Source organism: Oncorhynchus gorbuscha, linkage group LG14, assembly GCF_021184085.1.
Source record: "Oncorhynchus gorbuscha isolate QuinsamMale2020 ecotype Even-year linkage group LG14, OgorEven_v1.0, whole genome shotgun sequence".
Classification (NCBI taxonomy): Eukaryota; Metazoa; Chordata; class Actinopteri; order Salmoniformes; family Salmonidae; genus Oncorhynchus; species Oncorhynchus gorbuscha.
The window spans coordinates 71,862,247-71,882,272 of NC_060186.1; the positions used below are offsets into that span (position 1 = coordinate 71,862,247).

Consider the following 20,026-nt stretch of genomic DNA (forward strand, 5'->3'; position numbering starts at 1 on the left):
ATCTTCTCTCTCTCCAGTATCCTCTCTCTCTCTCCAGTATCCTCTCTCTCTCCAGTATCTCAATTCAAGGGTGTTATTGGCATGGGACACATGTGTTAACAATGCCAAAGCAAGTGAGGTAGATAATATATTAAGTAAATATATAAAGTGATATAAACAATAAAAATGAACAGTAAATATTACGCATAGAGAAGTTTCAAAACAATAAAGACATTACAGATATATTCTCTCTCTCTCCAGTATCCTCTCTCTCCAGTATCCTCTCTCTCTCCAGCATCCTCTCTCTCTCCAGCATCCTCTCTCTCTCTCCAGTATCCTCTCTCTCTCTCCAGTATCCTCTCTCTCTCCAGAATCCTCTCTCTCTCTCCAGTATCCTCTCTCTCTCCAGTATCCTCTCTCTCTCCAGCATCCTCTCTCTCTCCAGCATCCTCTCTCTCTCTCCAGTATCCTCTCTCTCTCTCAGCATCCTCTCTCTCTCTCAGTATCCTCTCTCTCCAGTATCCTCTCTCTCTCCAGTATCATCTCTCTCTCAGTATCCACTTTCTCTCCCTCCAGTATCCTCTCTCTCCAGTATCCACTTTCTCTCTCCAGTATCTTCTCTCTCTCTCTCTCTCCAGTATCCACTTTCTCTCCCTCCAGTATCCTCTCTCTCCAGTATCCACTTTCTCTCTCCAGTATCCTCTCTCTCTCTCTCCAGTATCTTTTCTCTCTCCAGTATCCGCTCTCTCTCCAGTATCCTCTATCTCTCCAGCATCCTCTCTCTCTCTCCAATATCCTCTCTCTCTCCAGTATCCTCTCTCTCTCTCCAGTATCCACTTTCTCTCCCTCCAGTATCCTCTCTCTCTCCAGTATCCTCTCTCTCTCTCTCCAGTATCCTCTCTCTCTCAGTATCCTCTATCCTCTCTCAGTATCCTCTCTCCAGTATCCTCTCTCTCTCCAGTATCTCTCCAGTATCCTCTCTCTCTCTCCAGTATCCACTTTCTCTCCCTCCAGTATCCTCTCTCTCTCAGTATCCACTTTTTCTCTCCAGTATCATCTCTCTCTCTCAGTATCCTTTCTCTCTCCAGTATCCTCTCTCTCTCCAGTATCCTCTCTCTCCAGTATCCTCTCTCTCCCTGTATCCCCTTTCTCTTTCCAGTATCTTCTCTCTCTTCAGTATCCTTTCTCTCTCCAGTATCCTCTCTCCCTCCAGTATCCTCTCTCTCTCCAGTATCCACAATCTCTCTCCAGTATCCACATTCTCTCCAGTATCCTCTCTCTCTCCAGTATCCTCTCTCTCTCTCCAGTATCCACTTTCTCTCCCTCCAGTATCCTCTCTCTCTCCAGTATCCACTTTTTCTCTCCAGTATCATCTCTCTCTCTCCAGTATCCTTTCTCTCTCCAGTATCCTCTCTCTCTCCAGTATCCTCTCTCTCTCCAGTATCCTCTCTCTCTCCTGTATCCCCTTTCTCTTTCCAGTATCTTCTCTCTCTCCAGTATCCTTTCTCTCTCCAGTATCCTCTCTCTCTCCAGTATCCTCTCTCTCTCCAGTATCCACATTCTCTCTCCAGTATCCACATTCTCTCTCCAGTATTCACATTCTCTCCAGTATCCTCTCTCTCTCCAGTATCATTTCTCTCTCCAGTATCCTCTCTCTCTCCAATATCCTCTCTCTCTCCAGTATCACATTCTCTCTCCTGTATCCACTCTCTCTCTCCAGTATCATCTCTCTCTCTCTCCAGTATCATTTCTCTCTCCAGTATCCACATTCTCTCTCCTGTATCCACTCTCTCTCCAGTATTCACTTTCTCTCTCCAGTATCTTCTCTCTCTCTCTCTCCAGTATCCACTTTCTCTCTCCAGTATCCTCTCTCTCTCCAGTATCCTCTCTCTCTCCAGTATCCTCTCTCTCTCCAGTATCCTCTCTATCTCTAGTATCCTCTCTATCTCTAGTATCCACTTTCTCTCTGCAGTATCGTCTCTCCAGTATCCTCTCTCTCTCCAGTATCCTCTCTATCTCTAATATCCACTTTCTCTCTCCAGTATCCTCTCTCTCTCTCTCCAGTATCCTCTCTCTATATCTCCAGTATCCTCTTTCTCTCTCCAGTATCCTCTCTCTCTCACTCCAGTATCCTATCTCTCTCACTCCAGTATAATTTCTCTCTCCAGTATCCTCTATCTCTCCAGCATCCTCTCTCTCTCTCCAATATCCTCTCTCTCTCCAGTATCCTCTCTCTCTCTCCAGTATCCACTTTCTCTCCCTCCAGTATCCTCTCTCTCTCCAGTATCCTCTCTCTCTCTCTCCAGTATCCTCTCTCTCTCCAGTATCCTCTATCTCTCCAGCATCCTCTCTCTCTCCAATATCCTCTCTCTCTCCAGTATCCTCTCTCAGTATCCTCTCTCTCTCCAGTATCCTCTCTCTCTCTCCAGTATCCACTTTCTCTCCCTCCAGTATCCTCTCTCTCTCCAGTATCCACTTTTTCTCTCCAGTATCATCTCTCTCTCTCCAGTATCCTTTCTCTCTCCAGTATCCTCTCTCTCTCCAGTATCCTCTCTCTCTCCAGTATCCTCTCTCTCTCCTGTATCCCCTTTCTCTTTCCAGTATCTTCTCTCTCTTCAGTATCCTTTCTCTCTCCAGTATCCTCTCTCCCTCCAGTATCCTCTCTCTCTCAGTATCCACAATCTCTCTCCAGTATCCACATTCTCTCCAGTATCCTCTCTCTCTCAGTATCCTCTCTCTCTCTCCAGTATCCACTTTCTCTCCCTCCAGTATCCTCTCTCTCTCCAGTATCCACTTTTTCTCTCCAGTATCATCTCTCTCTCTCCAGTATCCTTTCTCTCTCCAGTATCCTCTCTCTCTCCAGTATCCTCTCTCTCTCCAGTATCCTCTCTCTCTCCTGTATCCCCTTTCTCTTTCCAGTATCTTCTCTCTCTCTCAGTATCCTTTCTCTCTCCAGTATCCTCTCTCTCTCCAGTATCCTCTCTCTCTCCAGTATCCACATTCTCTCTCCAGTATCCACATTCTCTCTCCAGTATTCACATTCTCTCCAGTATCCTCTCTCTCTCCAGTATCATTTCTCTCTCCAGTATCCTCTCTCTCTCCAATATCCTCTCTCTCTCCAGTATCCACATTCTCTCTCCTGTATCCACTCTCTCTCTCCAGTATCATCTCTCTCTCTCTCCAGTATCATTTCTCTCTCCAGTATCCACATTCTCTCTCCTGTATCCACTCTCTCTCCAGTATTCACTTTCTCTCTCCAGTATCTTCTCTCTCTCTCCAGTATCCACTTTCTCTCTCCAGTATCCTCTCTCTCTCCAGTATCCTCTCTCTCTCCAGTATCCTCTCTCTCTCCAGTATCCTCTCTATCTCTAGTATCCTCTCTATCTCTAGTATCCACTTTCTCTCTGCAGTATCGTCTCTCCAGTATCCTCTCTCTCTCCAGTATCCTCTCTATCTCTAATATCCACTTTCTCTCTCCAGTATCCTCTCTCTCTCCAGTATCCTCTCTCTATATCTCCAGTATCCTCTTTCTCTCTCCAGTATCCTCTCTCTCTCACTCCAGTATCCTATCTCTCTCACTCCAGTATAATTTCTCTCTCCAGTATCCTCTCCCTCTCTCCAGTATCCTCTCTCTCTCTCTCTCTCTCTCTCTCTCTCTCTCTCTCTCTCTCTCTCTCTCTCTCTCTCTCTCTCTCTCTCCAGTATCCATATCCTCTCTCTCTCTCTCTCTCTCTCTCTCTCTCTCTCTCTCTCTCTCTCTCTCTCTCTCTCTCTCTCTCTCTCTCTCTCTCTCTCTCTCTCTCTCTCTCTCTCTCTCTCTCTCTCTCTCTCTCAGTATTCTCTCTCTCTCTCTCAGTATTCTCTCTCTCTCTCAGTATCCTCTCTCTCTCTCAGTATCCTCTCTCTCTCTCTCTCTCTCTCTCTCTCTCTCTCTCTCTCTCTCTCTCTCTCTCTCTCTCTCTCTCTCTCTCTCTCTCTCTCTCTCTCTCTCTCTCTCTCTCTCTCTCTCTCTCTCTCTCTCTCTCAGTATCCTCTCTCTCTCAGTATTCTCTCTCTCTCCAGTATCCTCTCTCCCTCCAGTATCCTCTCTCTCTCTCAGTATTCTCTCTCTCTCTCCAGTATCCTCTCTCTCTCTCCAGTATCCTCTCTCTCTCTCTCTCTCTCTCTCTCTCTCTCTCTCTCTCTCTCTCTCTCTCTCTCTCTCTCTCTCTCTCTCTCTCTCTCTCTCTCTCTCTCTCTCAGTATCCTCTCTCTCTCAGTATTCTCTCTCTCCAGTATCCTCTCTCTCTCTCCAGTATCCCCTCTCTCTCTCAGTATTCTCTCTCTCTCTCAGTATCCTATCCCTCTCTCCAGTATCCTCCTTCTCTCCAGGCCATCTGATTCCTGCCATGTTTTCTTTTCCTCACTCATCTCTACGTGGCGATGCTATGCGACACTGGCCGGCTTTTGAAGTGGCTCGTCCACATTGCATTAATTCCGAGCAGTGGAGGAATCCAGTATCAGATGTAATGGGTTTGATTCTAGTACCCTGGAGCCATGTTCCACAGCAGCCGCTGTAATGGTGGGAGTCAGTCCAGATCCTGTTCTCTCTCTCTCTCATCAGAATGCTATTGCCGCTGCCATGCTGCTTGCATGCCTTACTGCTGCCTAGATAACACTAATGGACACACACACTCTTTCTCTTTATCTCTTCTTTCTATCTCCATCTCTCTCTCTTTATCTATTTATCTATTAGTTCTCTGGTTTCTTACTCCCTCCCTGTTTCTTTCACTTTCAAATTGGGTTTCTTTGCAAATTATTTGTGAGTCTGTGTAATCTGAGGGAAATATGTGTCTCTAATATGGTCATACATTTGGCAGGAGGTTAGGGAGTGCAGCTCAGTTTCCACCTCCTTTTGTGGGCAGTGTGCACATAGCCTGTCTTCTCTTGAGAGCCAGGTCTGCCTACAGCGGCCTTTCTCAATAGCAATGCTTACGGAGTCTGTACATAGTCAAAGCTTCCCTTAAGTTTGGGTCAGTCACAGTCATCAGGTATTCTCTCTCTGTCTTTCTCTCTAATTCTACCAAAATCGGCCTGCCCCCCCATATTCCCCCCCTCCCGGCCCCCAGCCTCCCGACTCAGAACACCTCTCCTCAGTAACATGTGTTTGTTCCCTTACTATTGTCTCTAAACAAGGGGCTCATCCCCAGCAGTCCTAAATAAAGTGGTTGATCTCTTGGCAGAAGGAGGGATACTTATTTCCTTCCCTCCTTTCTCACCTCTTAATTCAATTTAAATGTAAGGGGCTTTATTGGCATGGGACACATATCTTTACATTTCTAAAGTAAGTGAAATATATAATAAGCAAAAGCAAAATAAAACATAAAAATGAACTCTCACACCGACTCTCTGTTTAAAATGAGGCCAAATACGGTCGGTCACACCTAGCAGCTAAGGAAATCTGAGGAGTCTGGATGTAGTCTATCAACAGCAGAGTTGGGGTCAATTCACAAAGTAAACGAAATTCCAATTCCAAATGTTTATCATTGAAAAGCATTGAAGAGAATTTGAATGAGAATGTCAGTGGACATTCTGAATTGACTGGAATTCAAATGGGATTGACCCCAGCCCTGAATATCATACAAGAGATCATTATCTTGACTGATATACTGCTGTGAAAGTTACTGTAGACAGTTTTCTTCTTGAGTTTCTTGTATTTTGTTACCTTGATTTGTTGTAAATGATGCTAGTGGCATAGACTGTCCACCACTGGTGACTGTGTGGTGGGGAGTTCCTTAGAAGTGGGTGCTGAACCTCAGAATGACGATCTCGTCCTGTCCTCTGCCGTCATGATGAAAACTATTTTAAACACCACTACTGTTGACAACAACAAATTCAGAATCTGAAATTCAGCACCATGTACTTCCAGTTGCTACTCATGTTATAATGAGGATTTCCCCTACCGCCACACCCACAAATTGGGAAAAAATGTTTTTTTCCTATTGATTCCCATTGCAGAAGAGCCAACTTCATTGTCAATTATTTGTTATTCAGTGATAACAAAACATGCCAAAAGGTTGCTGTGTTGTTCAATGTACAGTACAGGTAACCAGGTCAACAATCCCGACCTATGGTTCCCAATGCTCCCATGTAGGGAAATAGAGCCTATGGGAAGAGCCCTGTGGCTTCAGGGTTTTCGACGTGGGACAGTGGGAAATGTGGGGAGCCGGATGTCCAAGTAGGCTACAATTAGCTGTGTGTGGAAAACATTACATCACAGGTAAGACATTTAACTGGTTAAAGTTTTGTCTGTTCAGTATAATCCTTTGAAGAACCCTTTTGGTTCCAGGTAGAACCTTTTAGGGTTCTATGTAGAACCTTTTCTAAAGAGGGTTCTACCTGGAACCCAAATGAGTTCTACTTGGAACAAAAAAGGGTTCTCCTTTGGGGACAGCTGAAGAACCCGCTAGGAACCCTTTTTTCTAAGAGTGTAGTAGTGTGACTATGGATGGGTCCATCTCGCAGCATCCTTGTCGATTGAGACACAGCCAACACAATGGATGATCTCCATGTGTATTTCCCACCATGAAGCATGGAGGAGGAGGTGCGTTGGTGTGGGGTTGCTTTGCTGGTGACACGGTCGGTGATTTATTTAGAATTCAAGGCACACTTAACCTGCATGGCTACAACAGCATTCTGCATCCTATCTGGTTTGCGTTAACTAAGACTATCATTTATTTTTCATCAGGACAATGACTCAAAACACATCTCCAGGCTGTGTAAGGGCTATTTGACCAAGAAGGAGAGTGATGGAGTGCTGCATCAGATGACCTGGTCTCCACAATACCCCGACCTCAACCCAATTGACATGGTTTGGGATGAGTTGGACTGCAGAGTGAAGGAAAAGCAGCCAACAAGTGTTCAGCGTATGTGGGAACTCCTTCAAGACTCACTTGTTCCAGGTGAAGCTGGTTGAGAGAATGCCAAGAGTGTGCAAAGCTGTCATCAAGGCAAAGGGTGGATGCTTTGAAGAATCTAAAATATATTTTGAGTTGTTTAACACTTTTTGGTTACTACATGATTCCATGTGTGTTATTTCACAGTTTTGATGTCTTCACTATTAGAAAAAAGTCCAAATAAAGAAAAAACATTGAATGAGTAGGTGTGTCCAAACTTTTGCCTTGTACTGTATATTTATATTTCTCTCTCTCTATCTCCCTCTCTCTCTCTCTATCTCTATCTCTCTCGCTCTCTCTCTCTTGCTCTCTCTCTCACGCACTCTCACTTTCTCCTCATTCTTACTTTTCTCTCTGTCTCTATCATTCTCCATCTCTCTATCCCGCTCTCTCTCTCTCTAGCAGAATATGTCTTGCCGGACCACCTTTTATCACCCATCTCTCTTCACATCGTTACACACCCCGGAGTCCTAAGAGTACTCTCTCTCTCTCTCTGTCTCTCTGTCTCTCTCTCTCTCTCTCTCTCTCTCTCTCTCTCTCTCTCTCTCTCTCTCTCTCTCTCTCTCTCTCTCTCTCTCTCTCTCTCTCTCTCTCTCTCTCTCTCTCTCTCTCTCTCTCTTTCTCTCTTTCTCTACACGCCTGTCAGGTCTCTCACTGACAACAGAGAAAAAGACAAAGAGACAGAGAGAGGTAGAAAAATGGAGAAAGAGATGGGAGAGAGGAGAACATACAGTATTTTGGAAAATACCATTCATCTTAAATATGTCGGACCTCAGATTGGTGTTCGATTATTTCGTCCTGGCCAAGATAGGCAGCATCAAGTAATTACAGAATTACAGACAGACATGAAAAACTACAAGTAATCTAGTAAAAACCATAGAAATCACAGGAGTATAACGAAATCATAAAACAGCAAATTAAAAACATTGACAGGTGAAGGAATCAGCCTCAAAATCCTTCATCAGTGATTTAAAAACACCAATCGGGACAAGTTCTTCCAGTTTAAAACTATTTTGTAGTGTGTGCTTGCCTGTTCTGCGTGTTTTGATTTTTGCATTTGTTTCTGTTGCCATATGTTATCATATGTTTGTGAGCATATCTATTACCCTAAAAGTATGCATCTGTTCCTGTATGTAGTGGGGGAGGGTGGTGTGTTCCTGTATGTAGTGGGGGGAGGGTGGTGTGTTCCTGTATGTAGTGGGGGGAGGGTGGTGTGTTCCTGTATGTAGTGGGGGAGGGTGGTGTGTTACTATATGTAGTGGGGGGAGGGTGGTGTGTTCCTGTATGTAGTGGGGGAGGGTGGTGTGTTCCTGTATGTAGTGGGGGAGGGTGGTGTGTTCCTGTATGTAGTGGGGGAGGGTGGTGTGTTCCTGTATGTAGTGGGGGAGGGTGGTGTGTTCCTGTATGTAGTGGGGGAGGGTGGTGTGTTACTATATGTAGTGGGGGAGGGTGGTGTGTTCCTGTATGTAGTGGGGGAGGGTGGTGTGTTCCTGTATGTAGTGGGGGGGAGGGTGGTGTGTTCCTGTATGTAGTGGGGGGAGGGTGGTGTGTTCCTGTATGTAGTGGGGGGAGGGTGGTGTGTTCCTGTATGTAGTGGGGGAGGGTGGTGTGTTCCTGTATGTAGTGGGGGGAGGGTGGTGTGTTCCTGTATGTAGTGGGGGAGGGTGGTGTGTTCCTGTATGTAGTGGGGGGAGGGTGGTGTGTTCCTGTATGTAGTGGGGGAGGGTGGTGTGTTCCTGTATGTAGTGGGGGGAGGGTGGTGTGTTCCTGTATGTAGTGGGGGAGGGTGGTGTGTTCCTGTATGTAGTGGGGGAGGGGTGTGTTCCTGTATGTAGTGGGGGGGGGTGGTGTGTTCCTGTATGTAGTGGGGGAGGGTGGTGTGTTCCTGTATGTAGTGGGGGGAGGGTGGTGTGTTCCTGTATGTAGTGGGGGAGGGTGGTGTGTTCCTGTATGTAGTGGGGGGAGGGTGGTGTGTTACTATATGTAGTGGGGGGAGGGTGGTGTGTTCCTGTATGTAGTGGGGGGAGGGTGGTGTGTTCCTGTATGTAGTGGGGGAGGGTGGTGTGTTCCTGTATGTAGTGGGGGAGGGTGGTGTGTTCCTGTATGTAGTGGGGGGAGGGTGGTGTGTTCCTGTATGTAGTGGGGGAGGGTGGTGTGTTCCTGTATGTAGTGGGGGAGGGTGGTGTGTTCCTGTATGTAGTGGGGGGAGGGTGGTGTGTTCCTGTATGTAGTGGGGGGAGGGTGGTGTGTTCCTGTATGTAGTGGGGGAGGGTGGTGTGTTCCTGTATGTAGTGGGGGGAGGGTGGTGTGTTCCTGTATGTAGTGGGGGAGGGTGGTGTGTTCCTGTATGTAGTGGGGGAGGGTGGTGTGTTCCTGTATGTAGTGGGGGGAGGGTGGTGTGTTCCTGTATGTAGTGGGGGAGGGTGGTGTGTTCCTGTATGTAGTGGGGGAGGGTGGTGTGTTCCTGTATGTAGTGGGGGAGGGTGGTGTGTTCCTGTATGTAGTGGGGGAGGGTGGTGTGTTCCTGTATGTAGTGGGGGGAGGGTGGTGTGTTCCTGTATGTAGTGGGGGGAGGGTGGTGTGTTCCTGTATGTAGTGGGGGGAGGGTGGTGTGTTCCTGTATGTAGTGGGGGAGGGTGGTGTGTTCCTGTATGTAGTGGGGGAGGGTGGTGTGTTCCTGTATGTAGTGGGGGGAGGGTGGTGTGTTCCTGTATGTAGTGGGGGAGGGTGGTGTGTTCCTGTATGTAGTGGGGGGAGGGTGGTGTGTTCCTGTATGTAGTGGGGGAGGGTGGTGTGTTCCTGTATGTAGTGGGGGGAGGGTGGTGTGTTCCTGTATGTAGTGGGGGGAGGGTGGTGTGTTCCTGTATGTAGTGGGGGGGTGGTTCCTGTATGTGGTGGGAGGGTGGTGTGTTCCTGTATGTAGTGGGGGGAGGGTGGTGTGTTCCTGTATGTAGTGGGGGAGGGTGGTGTGTTCCTGTATGTAGTGGGGGGAGGGTGGTGTGTTCCTGTATGTAGTGGGGGGAGGGTGGTGTGTTCCTGTATGTAGTGGGGGAGGGTGGTGTGTTCCTGTATGTAGTGGGGGAGGGTGGTGTGTTCCTGTATGTAGTGGGGGAGGGTGGTGTGTTCCTGTATGTAGTGGGGGAGGGTGGTGTGTTCCTGTATGTAGTGGGGGAGGGTGGTGTGTTCCTGTATGTAGTGGGGGGAGGGTGGTGTGTTCCTGTATGTAGTGGGGGGAGGGTGGTGTGTTACTATATGCGGCGCTCCTGGATCCAGTCATGTTTAGCTCAGTTGGTTTGGCATGGTACTTGCAACGCCAGGATAGTGGGCTCAATTCCCCGTATGTGAAAAATGTATGTATGTAAGTTGATTTGGATGAAAGCATCTGCTAAATGGCAATTGACTTTGATCCTTCTCTCTAGTCATCCCAAAGGACCCAGGACAGCCAGATAGGCAGGCAGGATATAGCTTTAGCGCTGCCACTGTTGCATAACGCAAACAGCCCAGCTCAACCTGCTGTTCTCTGGCAGTCCTGGCCTGCGGCTGTAGCCCGTGGGCTTTCCCTGCCACCGCTGTGAAGATACACACTGAGGGTTGGAGTAACACACTCCTTATGATGGAGGTCTAATGCTCACTATGCCTGATGGATCAAGGGCAAACAGGGCTACTGTCTTACCTATCCAAGTACTCTTAGTGGTGTGTGAGCTCAGTCAAGACTGGTCTAATTATGCAGTCATTAACACACACATACAGTATACAGGCACATACACATGCACACACATCAGTATAGACATACAATAATTTGCACATCAGGTGGGGTCCCGAGTGTCTCCAGCCCAGTGTCTCCAGCCCAGTGTCTCCAGCCCAGTGTCTCCAGCCCAGTGTCTCCAGCCCAGTGTCTCCATATGGTCTGCATCCCTTTCTCTCACCCGCCCCCCCCTTTACCTCGCTCCTCCTCTCCCCCCCCTTTACCTCGCTCCTCCTCTCCCTACCCCCCTCTCTCTCTCCCATCCCTCTATATCGCTCTCCTTCCCATCACTCCCCCTTCCCCTCTTTCCCTCCCCCTCTATCTCTCTCCACTCCTCTTATCAGTAACTGGGGAATTCCATCTGTCCAGGAACTCCGGGCCAGCTCTAGACAGTAATGATGTGACGTCTTCTCTGCTAGTTCTGGGCCGGCTGGGCTACTAACAAGATGCTGGTTTACGCCTGGGCTTGTCCTCCTGCTGAAAGACTTCTGATTCGGGGGAAGACACTGGAGAAGATTCAAGTCGTGCCAGGGAAGCCTTCTTCTCAAAGGGCAGAAGGTCCCATGGCGTCTCTGTGTCGCCATCTTGGCTTTTGTCCGTGTTGAGGATGAAGAGATGGAGGCAGAGGGTCCAGATGTAGCATTTTGGAGAGGGAGAATCAGGGGAATGGAACAACTGCAGGGAGGGTAGGGATAGACTACAGCCAAAATAAACCCCTGTTTAGTTTTGTGACTAAGCACTCTGACTAGCCACCCGTGATTTAGTGTTTAATGGAGCATTGTAATCGCATTCACAAAACTAGATTACTTTCCGTGTGAACTCATACTGTCAGGTTTCATTTCCACAGCCCTTTAAAGTAACTGTCCAGTGTTTCCTGATTTCTATGAAATATGACATATAATTCATTACAAATTGAGTGAGGTAGTTTTCCTTCCAAAAAATGGTAATTAAGTATGTTAAAAAGCAGCTTTTCTGTGTTGGAATGGTGTGGGCGTATACTGGTCATTAAAAATAGTGTAGACCACTGATTGGCCAGCTCATCCTCCTCGGGAGGATGACATCATCCAAAAGTCAGACATGGATGGATGTCCAATAGTCAGACATGGATGGATGTCCAATAGTCAGACATGGATGGATGTCCAATAGTCAGAGATGGATGGATGTCCAATAGTCAGACATGGATGGATGTCCAATAGTCAGACATGGATGGATGGATGTCCAATAGTCAGACATGGATGGATGTCCAATAGTCAGACATGGATGGATGGATGTCCAATAGTCAGACATGGATGGATGTCCAATAGTCAGACATGGATGGATGTCCAAAAGTCCGACATGGATGGATGTCCAATAGTCAGACATGGATGGGTGTCCAAAAGTCAGACAGGGAAGTTTTCCCAGTTAGAATCAATGGATATATAGCATTAATTTAAGTCCAAAAATGGATGCAGCCACTAAGGACTCTAGCTTTAACCTTTTGTTACACATGTGATTCTGGGATTGTGATCCAACACCATCACTGAAAATCACACTAATTAGGCCTAATAAAATATATGGTTGTGTAAGTAAAATGGTGTCCCGGTCTCCATTCAGTTTGCGCTAGGGGGGTATCAGCACAAGCCACGACTTCGATGTTTCTGAAGTGAGTGAGTGGTCAGGCGTGAAGAGTTGCCCCAGTTCCCGCCATGGCGTGCAGTATACTCTATTTACTCACATACGTGTATTCATCAATTATATATATTGATAGAAGCGCAACAGAAGTGGGAGGATGGGCTGTTTTTTTCTATGAGAATATACAAGGGGAATTATACACAAGGAAGAATGCAGTCAGACTAAAAATGGAAGCTGGGTTTTTTTAACCTCGGGATGCAGATGCACTTTTACAGGTCAGACTCTGATCTTCACTTGAGCTTCTGGGAAACGCAGTCTTCACATCTCCAGGACGACATAACTATTTCATATGAGGCATAATGGCCAAACACCTCTTAGGCTAAAAGGGCCTCTTCATCCCCCTATACAGGGTGAAGTCAGCATTAGTGGAACATCGAGTGTAGTGGGACATTTGTGTTTGAGAGTAATGTACTATGGTAATTTTGAAAACTAATCACAATACATGTTACTGGGTTGTTGCTGAATGGGTTCTTTGCATAAAAAAAACATTTACACGTATTTAGCAGATGTTATTGGGGTGAAGCGAAATGCTTGTGTTCCTAGCTCCAGCAGTGAAGTAGTATCTAACAAATATACACAAATATAAAAGTAAAAGAATGAAATTAAGAAATATATAAATATTAGATCGAGCGGGCATTTACTAAAATACAGTAGAATATAATAAAGTATATACATTTGAAGTCGGAAGTTTACATACACTGTATGCACCCTCACCAGGTGGTGAGGGTAGGCAGCAACATCTCCTCCCCGCTGATCCTCAACATACAAGGGTGCGTTCTGAGCCCTCTCCTGTACTCCCTGTTCAAGACTGCGTGGCCACGCACGTCAACTCAATCATCAAGTTTGCGGAGAAGGCTGGGACGGCCTACAGGGAGGAGGTGAGGGCCCTTGTGGTGTCAGGAAAATAACCTCACACTCAACGTCAACAAAACTAAGGAGATGATTGTGGACTTCAGGAAACAGCAGAGGGAACACCCCCTATCCACATCGATGGAACAGTAGTGGAGAGGGTAGCTAGTTTTAAGTTCCTCGGCATACACATCACAGACAAACTGAATTGGTCCACTCACACTGACAGCGTCGTGAAGAAGGCGCAGCAGCGCCTTTCAACCTCAGGAGGCTGAAGAAATTCGGCTTGTCACCAAAAGCACTCACAAACTTCTACAGATGCACAATGAGAGCATCCTGGCGGGCTGTATCACCGCCTGGTACAAAACCGTAAGGCTCTCCAGAGGGTAGTGAGGACTGCAAACGCATCACCGGGGGCAAACTACCTGCCCTCCAGGACACCTACACCACCCGTTGTTACAGGAAGGCCATAAAGATCATCAAGGACATCAACCACCCGAACCACTGCCTGTTCACCCCGCTATCATCCAGAAGGCGAGGTCAGTACAGGTGCATCAAAGGGGACCGAGAGACTGAAAAACAGCTTCTATCTCAAGGCCATCAGACTGTTAAATAGCTACCACTAACATTGAGTGGCTGCTGCCAAACACTGTCATTGACACTGACCCAACTCCAGCCATTTTAATAATGGGAATTGATGGGAAATGATGTAAATATATCACTAGCCACTTTAAACAATGCTACCTTATATAATGTTACTTACCCTACATTATTCATCTCATATACATATGTATATACTGTACTCTACAACATCGACTGCATCCTTATGTAACACATGTATCACTAGCCACTTTAACTATGCCACTTTGTTTACTTTGTCTACACACTCATCTCATATGTATATACTGTACATAATCTACTGTATGCTGCTCTGTACCATCACTCATTCATATATCCTTATGTACATGTTCCTTATCCCCTTACACTGTGTATAAGACTGTAGTTTTGGAATTGTTAGTTAGATTACTTGTTGGTTATCACTGCATTGTCGGAACTAGAAGCACAAGCATTTCGCTACTCTCGCATTAACATCTGCTAACCATGTGTATGTGACAAATAAAATTTGATTTGATTTGATTTGACTTAGGTTGGAGTCATTAAAACTTGTTTTTCAACCACTCCACAAATTTCTTGTTAACAAACTAGAGTTTTGGCAAGTCGGTTAGGACATCTACTTTGTGCATGAAACAAGTCATTTTTACAACAATTGTTTACAGACAGATTGTTTCTCTTATAATTCACTGTGTCACAATTCCAGTGGGTCAGAAGTTCACATACACTAAGTTGACTGTGCCTTTAAACAGCTTGAAAAATTCCAGAAAATGATGTCATGGCTTTAGAAGCTTCTGATAGGCTAATTGACATAATTTGAGTCAATTGGAGGTGTACCTGTGGATGTATTTCAAGGCCTACCTTCAAACTCAGTGCCTCTTTGCTTGACATCAAGGGGAAATCAAAATAAATCAGCCAAGGCCTCAGAAAAAAATTGTGGACATCCACAAGTCTGGTTCATCCTTGGGAGCAATTTCCAAATGCCTGCAGGTATCACGTTCATCTGTATGAACAATAGTATGCAAGTATAAACACCATGGGATCACACAGCCGTCATACCGGTCAGAAAGGAGACACGTTCTGTCTTTTAGAGATGAACATACTTTGTTACGAAAAGTGCAAATCAATCCCAGAACAACAGCAAAGGACCTTGTGAAGATGCTGGAGGAAACGGGTACAAAAGTGTCTACATCCACAGTAAAAATAGTCCTACATCGACATAACCTCAAAGGACGCTCAGCAAGGAAGAAGCTACTGCTCCAAAGCCGCCATAAAAATGCCAGACTACGGTTTGCAACTGCACATGGGGACAAATATTGTACTTTTTGGAGAAATGTCCTGTGGTCTTATGAAACAAAAGTAGAACTGTTTGGCCATAAAGACCATTGTTATGTTTGGAGGAAAAGGGAGAGGCTTGCAAGCCGATAAAGACCATCACAACAGTGAAGCACGGGGGTGGCAGCATCATGCTGTGCGGGTGCTTTGCTGCAGGAGGGACTGGTGCACTTCACAAAATAGATCATCATGAGCATCATGAGGTAGGAAAATGATGTGATGATATATTGAATAAACATCTCAAGACATCAGTAAGGAAGTTAAAGCTTGGTTGCAAATGGTTCTTCCAAATGGACAATGACCCCAAGCATACTTACAAAGTTGTGGAAAAATTGCTTAAGGATAACAAAGTCAAGGTACTGGAGTGGCCATCATATAGCCCTGACTTCAAACCTATAGAACGTTTGTGGGCAGGACTGAAAAAGCGTGTGAGAGCAAGGAGGCCTACAAACCTGACTCAGTTAAATCAGCTCTGTCAAAATTCACCCAACTTATTGTGGGAAGCTTGTGGAAGGCTACCTGAAACGTTTGACCAAAGTTAAACAATTTAAAGGCAATGCTACCAAATACTAATTGAGTGTATGTAAACTTCAGACCCGCTGGGAATGTGATAATTGAAATAAATTATTATCTCAATTATTATTCAAACATTTCACATTCTAAAATAAAGTGGTGATCCTAACTGATCAAAAACAGGGAATTTTTACTGGGATTAAATGTCAGGAATTGTGGAAAACTGAGTTTAAAGGTATTTGGCTAAGGTGTATGTAAACTTCAACTGTACATATGAGATGAGTAAAGCACTATGTAAACATTTTTATTTTATTTAACTAGGCAAGTCAATTAAGAACATATTCTTATTTTCAATGACAGCCTAGGAACAGTGGGTTAACTGCCTGTTCAGGGGCAGAATGACAGATTTGTACCTTGTCAGCTCGGAGGTTTGAACTTGAAACCTTCCGGTTCCTAATCCAACGCTCTTACCAGTAGGCTACCCTGCCGCCCCAACTAGTGTGCTGTTATTAAAAGTGGCCAGTATGTATATAAAGTGCAAGGTTACATAACAGGGTGGAAGCCAGCTAGTGATTGCTATTTAACAGTCTGAAGGCCTTGAGATAGAAGCTGTTTTTCAGTCTCTCTGTCCCAGCTTTGATGCACCTGTACTGACCTCACCTTCTGGATGGTAGCAGGGTGAACAGGCCATGGCTCAGGTGGTTGATGTCCTTGATGATATTTTTGGCCTTCCTGTGACATCAGGTGCTGTAGGTGTCCTGGAGGGCAGGTAGTTTGCCCCGGTGATGCTTTGGGCAGACTGCACTACCCTCTGGAGAGCCCTGCGGTTGCGGGCGGTGCAGTTGCCGTACCAGGAAGTAATACTGTAAGATTTTGTGAGGGTTTTAGGGGTGAAGCCAAATTTCTTCAGCCTCCTGAGATTGAAGAGACGCTGTTGTGCCTTGTTCACTACACTGTCTGTGTGGGTGGACCATTTCAGATTGGCAGTGATGTGTACGCCAAGGAACTTGAAACTTTCCACCTTATCTACTGTGGTCCCGTCGTGTTCCCTCTGCTGTTTCCCGAATTCCACGATCAGCTCCTTTGTTTTGTTGACGTTGAGTGAGAGGTTATTTTCCTGGCACCACTCTCCCAGAGCCCTCACATCCTCCCAGTAGGCTGTCTCGTCACTGTTGGTAATCAGGACTACTACTGTTGTGTGGTCTGCAAACTTGATAATTGAGTTGGAGGCGTGTATGGCCACACAGTCGTGAGTGAACAGAGAGTACAGGAGGGGGCTGAGTATGTGGGGGCTGGCCCCTGTGTTGAGGATAAGCGAAGTGGAGGTAGTTAATCATGAAACATACACCCCCACCTTTCTTCTTCCCGGAGAGTTCTTTATTCCTGTCTGCGCAATGTTCTGAGAACCCAGCTGGCTCTATGGACAGGGACAGTATATCCCAAGAGAGCCATGTTTCCGTGAAACAGAGTATGTTACAATCCCTGATGTCTCACTGGAAGGAGATCCTCGCCCTCAGCTCGTCTACTTTATTAGCCAGAGACTGCACATTAGCGAGTAATATACTCGGAAGCGTGGATGGTGTGCACGCCTCCTGAGTCGGACTAGAAGTCCACTCCGAATACCTTTTTTTTTTTTTTTTGGAGCAGCCTGTGGAATAAGTTCAATTACCCTGGGGGGTACGAACAAAGGATACAATCAGGGAAAGTTATATTCCTGGTCGCATTCCTGGTGAGTTACCGCTGTTCTGATATCCAAAAGTTACTTCCTGCTGCATGTAATGTAATTGGCTTTGTTTAGTTTTGTAGATGGGATGACCCAATGCAAATCATCATACTATGAAAATCCAATCTACAATAGAGTCCCACTTCCCCTAGATGGTGTTTGAATAGCGGAACAAGGACCTTTTCAGCAATAAACATTCTTCCTTGATTATTTTTTATTTAACCTTTATTTAACTAGGCAAGTCAGTTAAGAACCAATTCATATTTACAAGGATGACCTACCCCAGTCAAATCTGGGCCAATTGTGCACTGCTCTATGGGACTCCCAATCACAGCCAGATGTGATACAGCCTGGATTTGAACCAGGGACTGTAATGACACCTCTTACATTGAGCTGCGGTGCCTTAGTCCACTGTGCCACCCGAGACCCAAGATATTAGACATTCTAAAGTACATTGAAATATGTTGTTTTAGTTTTTCATAATCTCTCTTAATCAATTCTAGAATATATGTTGTGTAGCACATAAACGGCATAGGATGACTAGATTTTCACCTTGAGTTTGGAATCTCCCCAAAAAAAATCAATTTTCCAAGGGCATATAGTAGGTATAGTATGAGGCTATTGTCACAAAATGGTGAAATCAAAGTGTGTTATCTAAAAGCCTCTACACAGTCTTATTGTTGATTTCACAACAATTACCAGGCGAAGTGGGACAATAATATACTTCTAATGAGAAAATTGACCCTAGACTTTGATCTATGTGACATCAAACATATGATGTCGGGAAATGGAGTGGCATTACAGACGCAATGCCTGTCTGTTTCTCTGAAAGTCTTCAGAGAGAAATCAATAGTGGTCTCCATAAGAAATCATTTTGAATACACACTACTACTGTGGCAAGCGGCCAACTGAGTGATGTGTGCGGTTTTAACAGCCCCCGCATTCTTCAGCGCACAGCAAGTTATCTGTAGCTGTCCTGGTCGCTCGGCTCTCCACTTCTCTCGCCTAGCTCTGCACTTCTTCATTTTCTCCCTCCTCCTCCTCCTCCTTCTCCCCTCTCATCCCTCGAAGTTCGATGTGATCGGCTCTTGGCCCTGCCGTGAGTTCTCAGTGCGGGCTACAGCGCTGCTGAACATGGCGTCAGACGGGATGATTTTAACAAACCACGACCACCAAATCCGGGTCGGAGTCTTGACAGGTAAATGCAGAATTACATTGAGTGATTCATATTTCTCCGCGGCTATATGTGTGAATTAATTTCCATTGTTTGTCTGTCGGGGTGCCTCTCCCGGGCGTCACGTAGGCTAGGCTACATGTCAGTTGCTTTTGCGTGGTGACTCTCTCTCTCTCCATCTGTCGCTGGAGTTGCACCTCTCCGTGGCTGGTCAGCACCTTGCGGGGCGATGTTTTTTACAAGCCCTCTTATTTTCCTTTCCGGACCAATTGATTTAACACATCCTTCAATGCGACGGAAGATGATAATGTTGGCTACATTCATACAAACCTGTTCGGGGTTTCATTCGGTGTCATAGTATTTGCTAGGTGGTTTTTCCCGGTGAAGGGCTCAGTTTTGTATGTTGAATTATTCATAGCCCATATCTGCTTGTAAAACCGGAATCACAGCTGATTGTGTGCTGGGCTAGCGCGGTATGGATTTCGTTATTGACACAAGGCTGACCACAGGGTTTCTTAAAATGTATCCCATGACAGTTGCTGATGATCAGTGTATGTAGGCCTATTTAAGCGTACAAAATGCCCGTGTTAACTGCGAAATGCAATGGCAATGCAGTAGCAATGAATGATATCTGACTGATTTGTGAATGACAGCGCCAATTGCAGCAGTTGTTTAACGTGACAGGCTCTGCTTGTTTCGTGGGCAGAATACAAGTCAAATCTACTGTGCATGACATTCCTTCAAATGCAGACATCCTTTGACGCTGACGGTCAGCTTACCGACCATTAAATAATAACTATATAGGCTTGAAACTAACGTTATAGGCTACACAAGAAATTGAAAATGGATAATTCTCTGTGTTTTATGTATGTTTGCTTTGTCATGCTTCTTATTCAGAATGTTGAGTGAAGGCGAATACAGTCGTGAGGTGTCATGAGAAGAAAGCAAATGAAATCGAACCAGCGATGTTAATACGGGCAAATACAGGGTTGCCTGTGCTATATGGATGATGGAAGGGGATGGGTGATAACATTGTTCACGATCGCGGTGTAGGCTATGCGTGATCGCCTATGACATTCTCCGTTATGGAAATCCGGTTGGAAGGTGGTAATGTGTAGCAATGGAGGAATCATTGTAGATCCTGGAATCTGCTAGGGAAACCCCGCTGCCCCCCCCCCCCCGCCTCCCCTCACGCAGTAGAGAGAGCGACGGAGAGGCAGGGAGCGCTAGAGAGGCTCGACTACTTTCAGTACTGTCCGCGGTGCTGCGTTCCATTTCTCTCTCTCTCTCTCTCTCTCGCTGCGCTAAATGCACTGTCAGAGAGGGAGTTTAACCTCGCTGATAAGCATTCATGAGGCATAATGTAAACCGTGCTATGTGGATGTGGGTGGGTTGCATATCCGCGTCCCCAACATCAGCACAAGTGTGGAACAGGTAGTTCTACCCCCCCCCGGAGTAGCTGCTGGGGATCCCTACTAAATACAAATGGC

The 20,026-nt window shown here is 45.9% G+C and overlaps 1 protein-coding gene across 7 annotated transcripts in view; it reads left to right on the top strand.

Moving 5' to 3' along the window:
• Nucleotides 1–18,427: 18,427 nt before the first annotated feature.
• Nucleotides 18,428–20,026, top strand: part of LOC123995380 (gephyrin-like) — a 179,064-nt gene continuing 177,465 nt past the window's right edge. For all 7 annotated transcript variants that reach the window (XM_046298937.1, XM_046298940.1, XM_046298939.1 and 4 more), the window contains exon 1: nucleotides 18,428–18,560. In XM_046298937.1, the coding sequence (XP_046154893.1) occupies nucleotides 18,497–18,560 (64 nt within the window). In that variant the 5' untranslated portion in view covers nucleotides 18,428–18,496. The remainder of the gene's footprint in view (nucleotides 18,561–20,026) is intronic.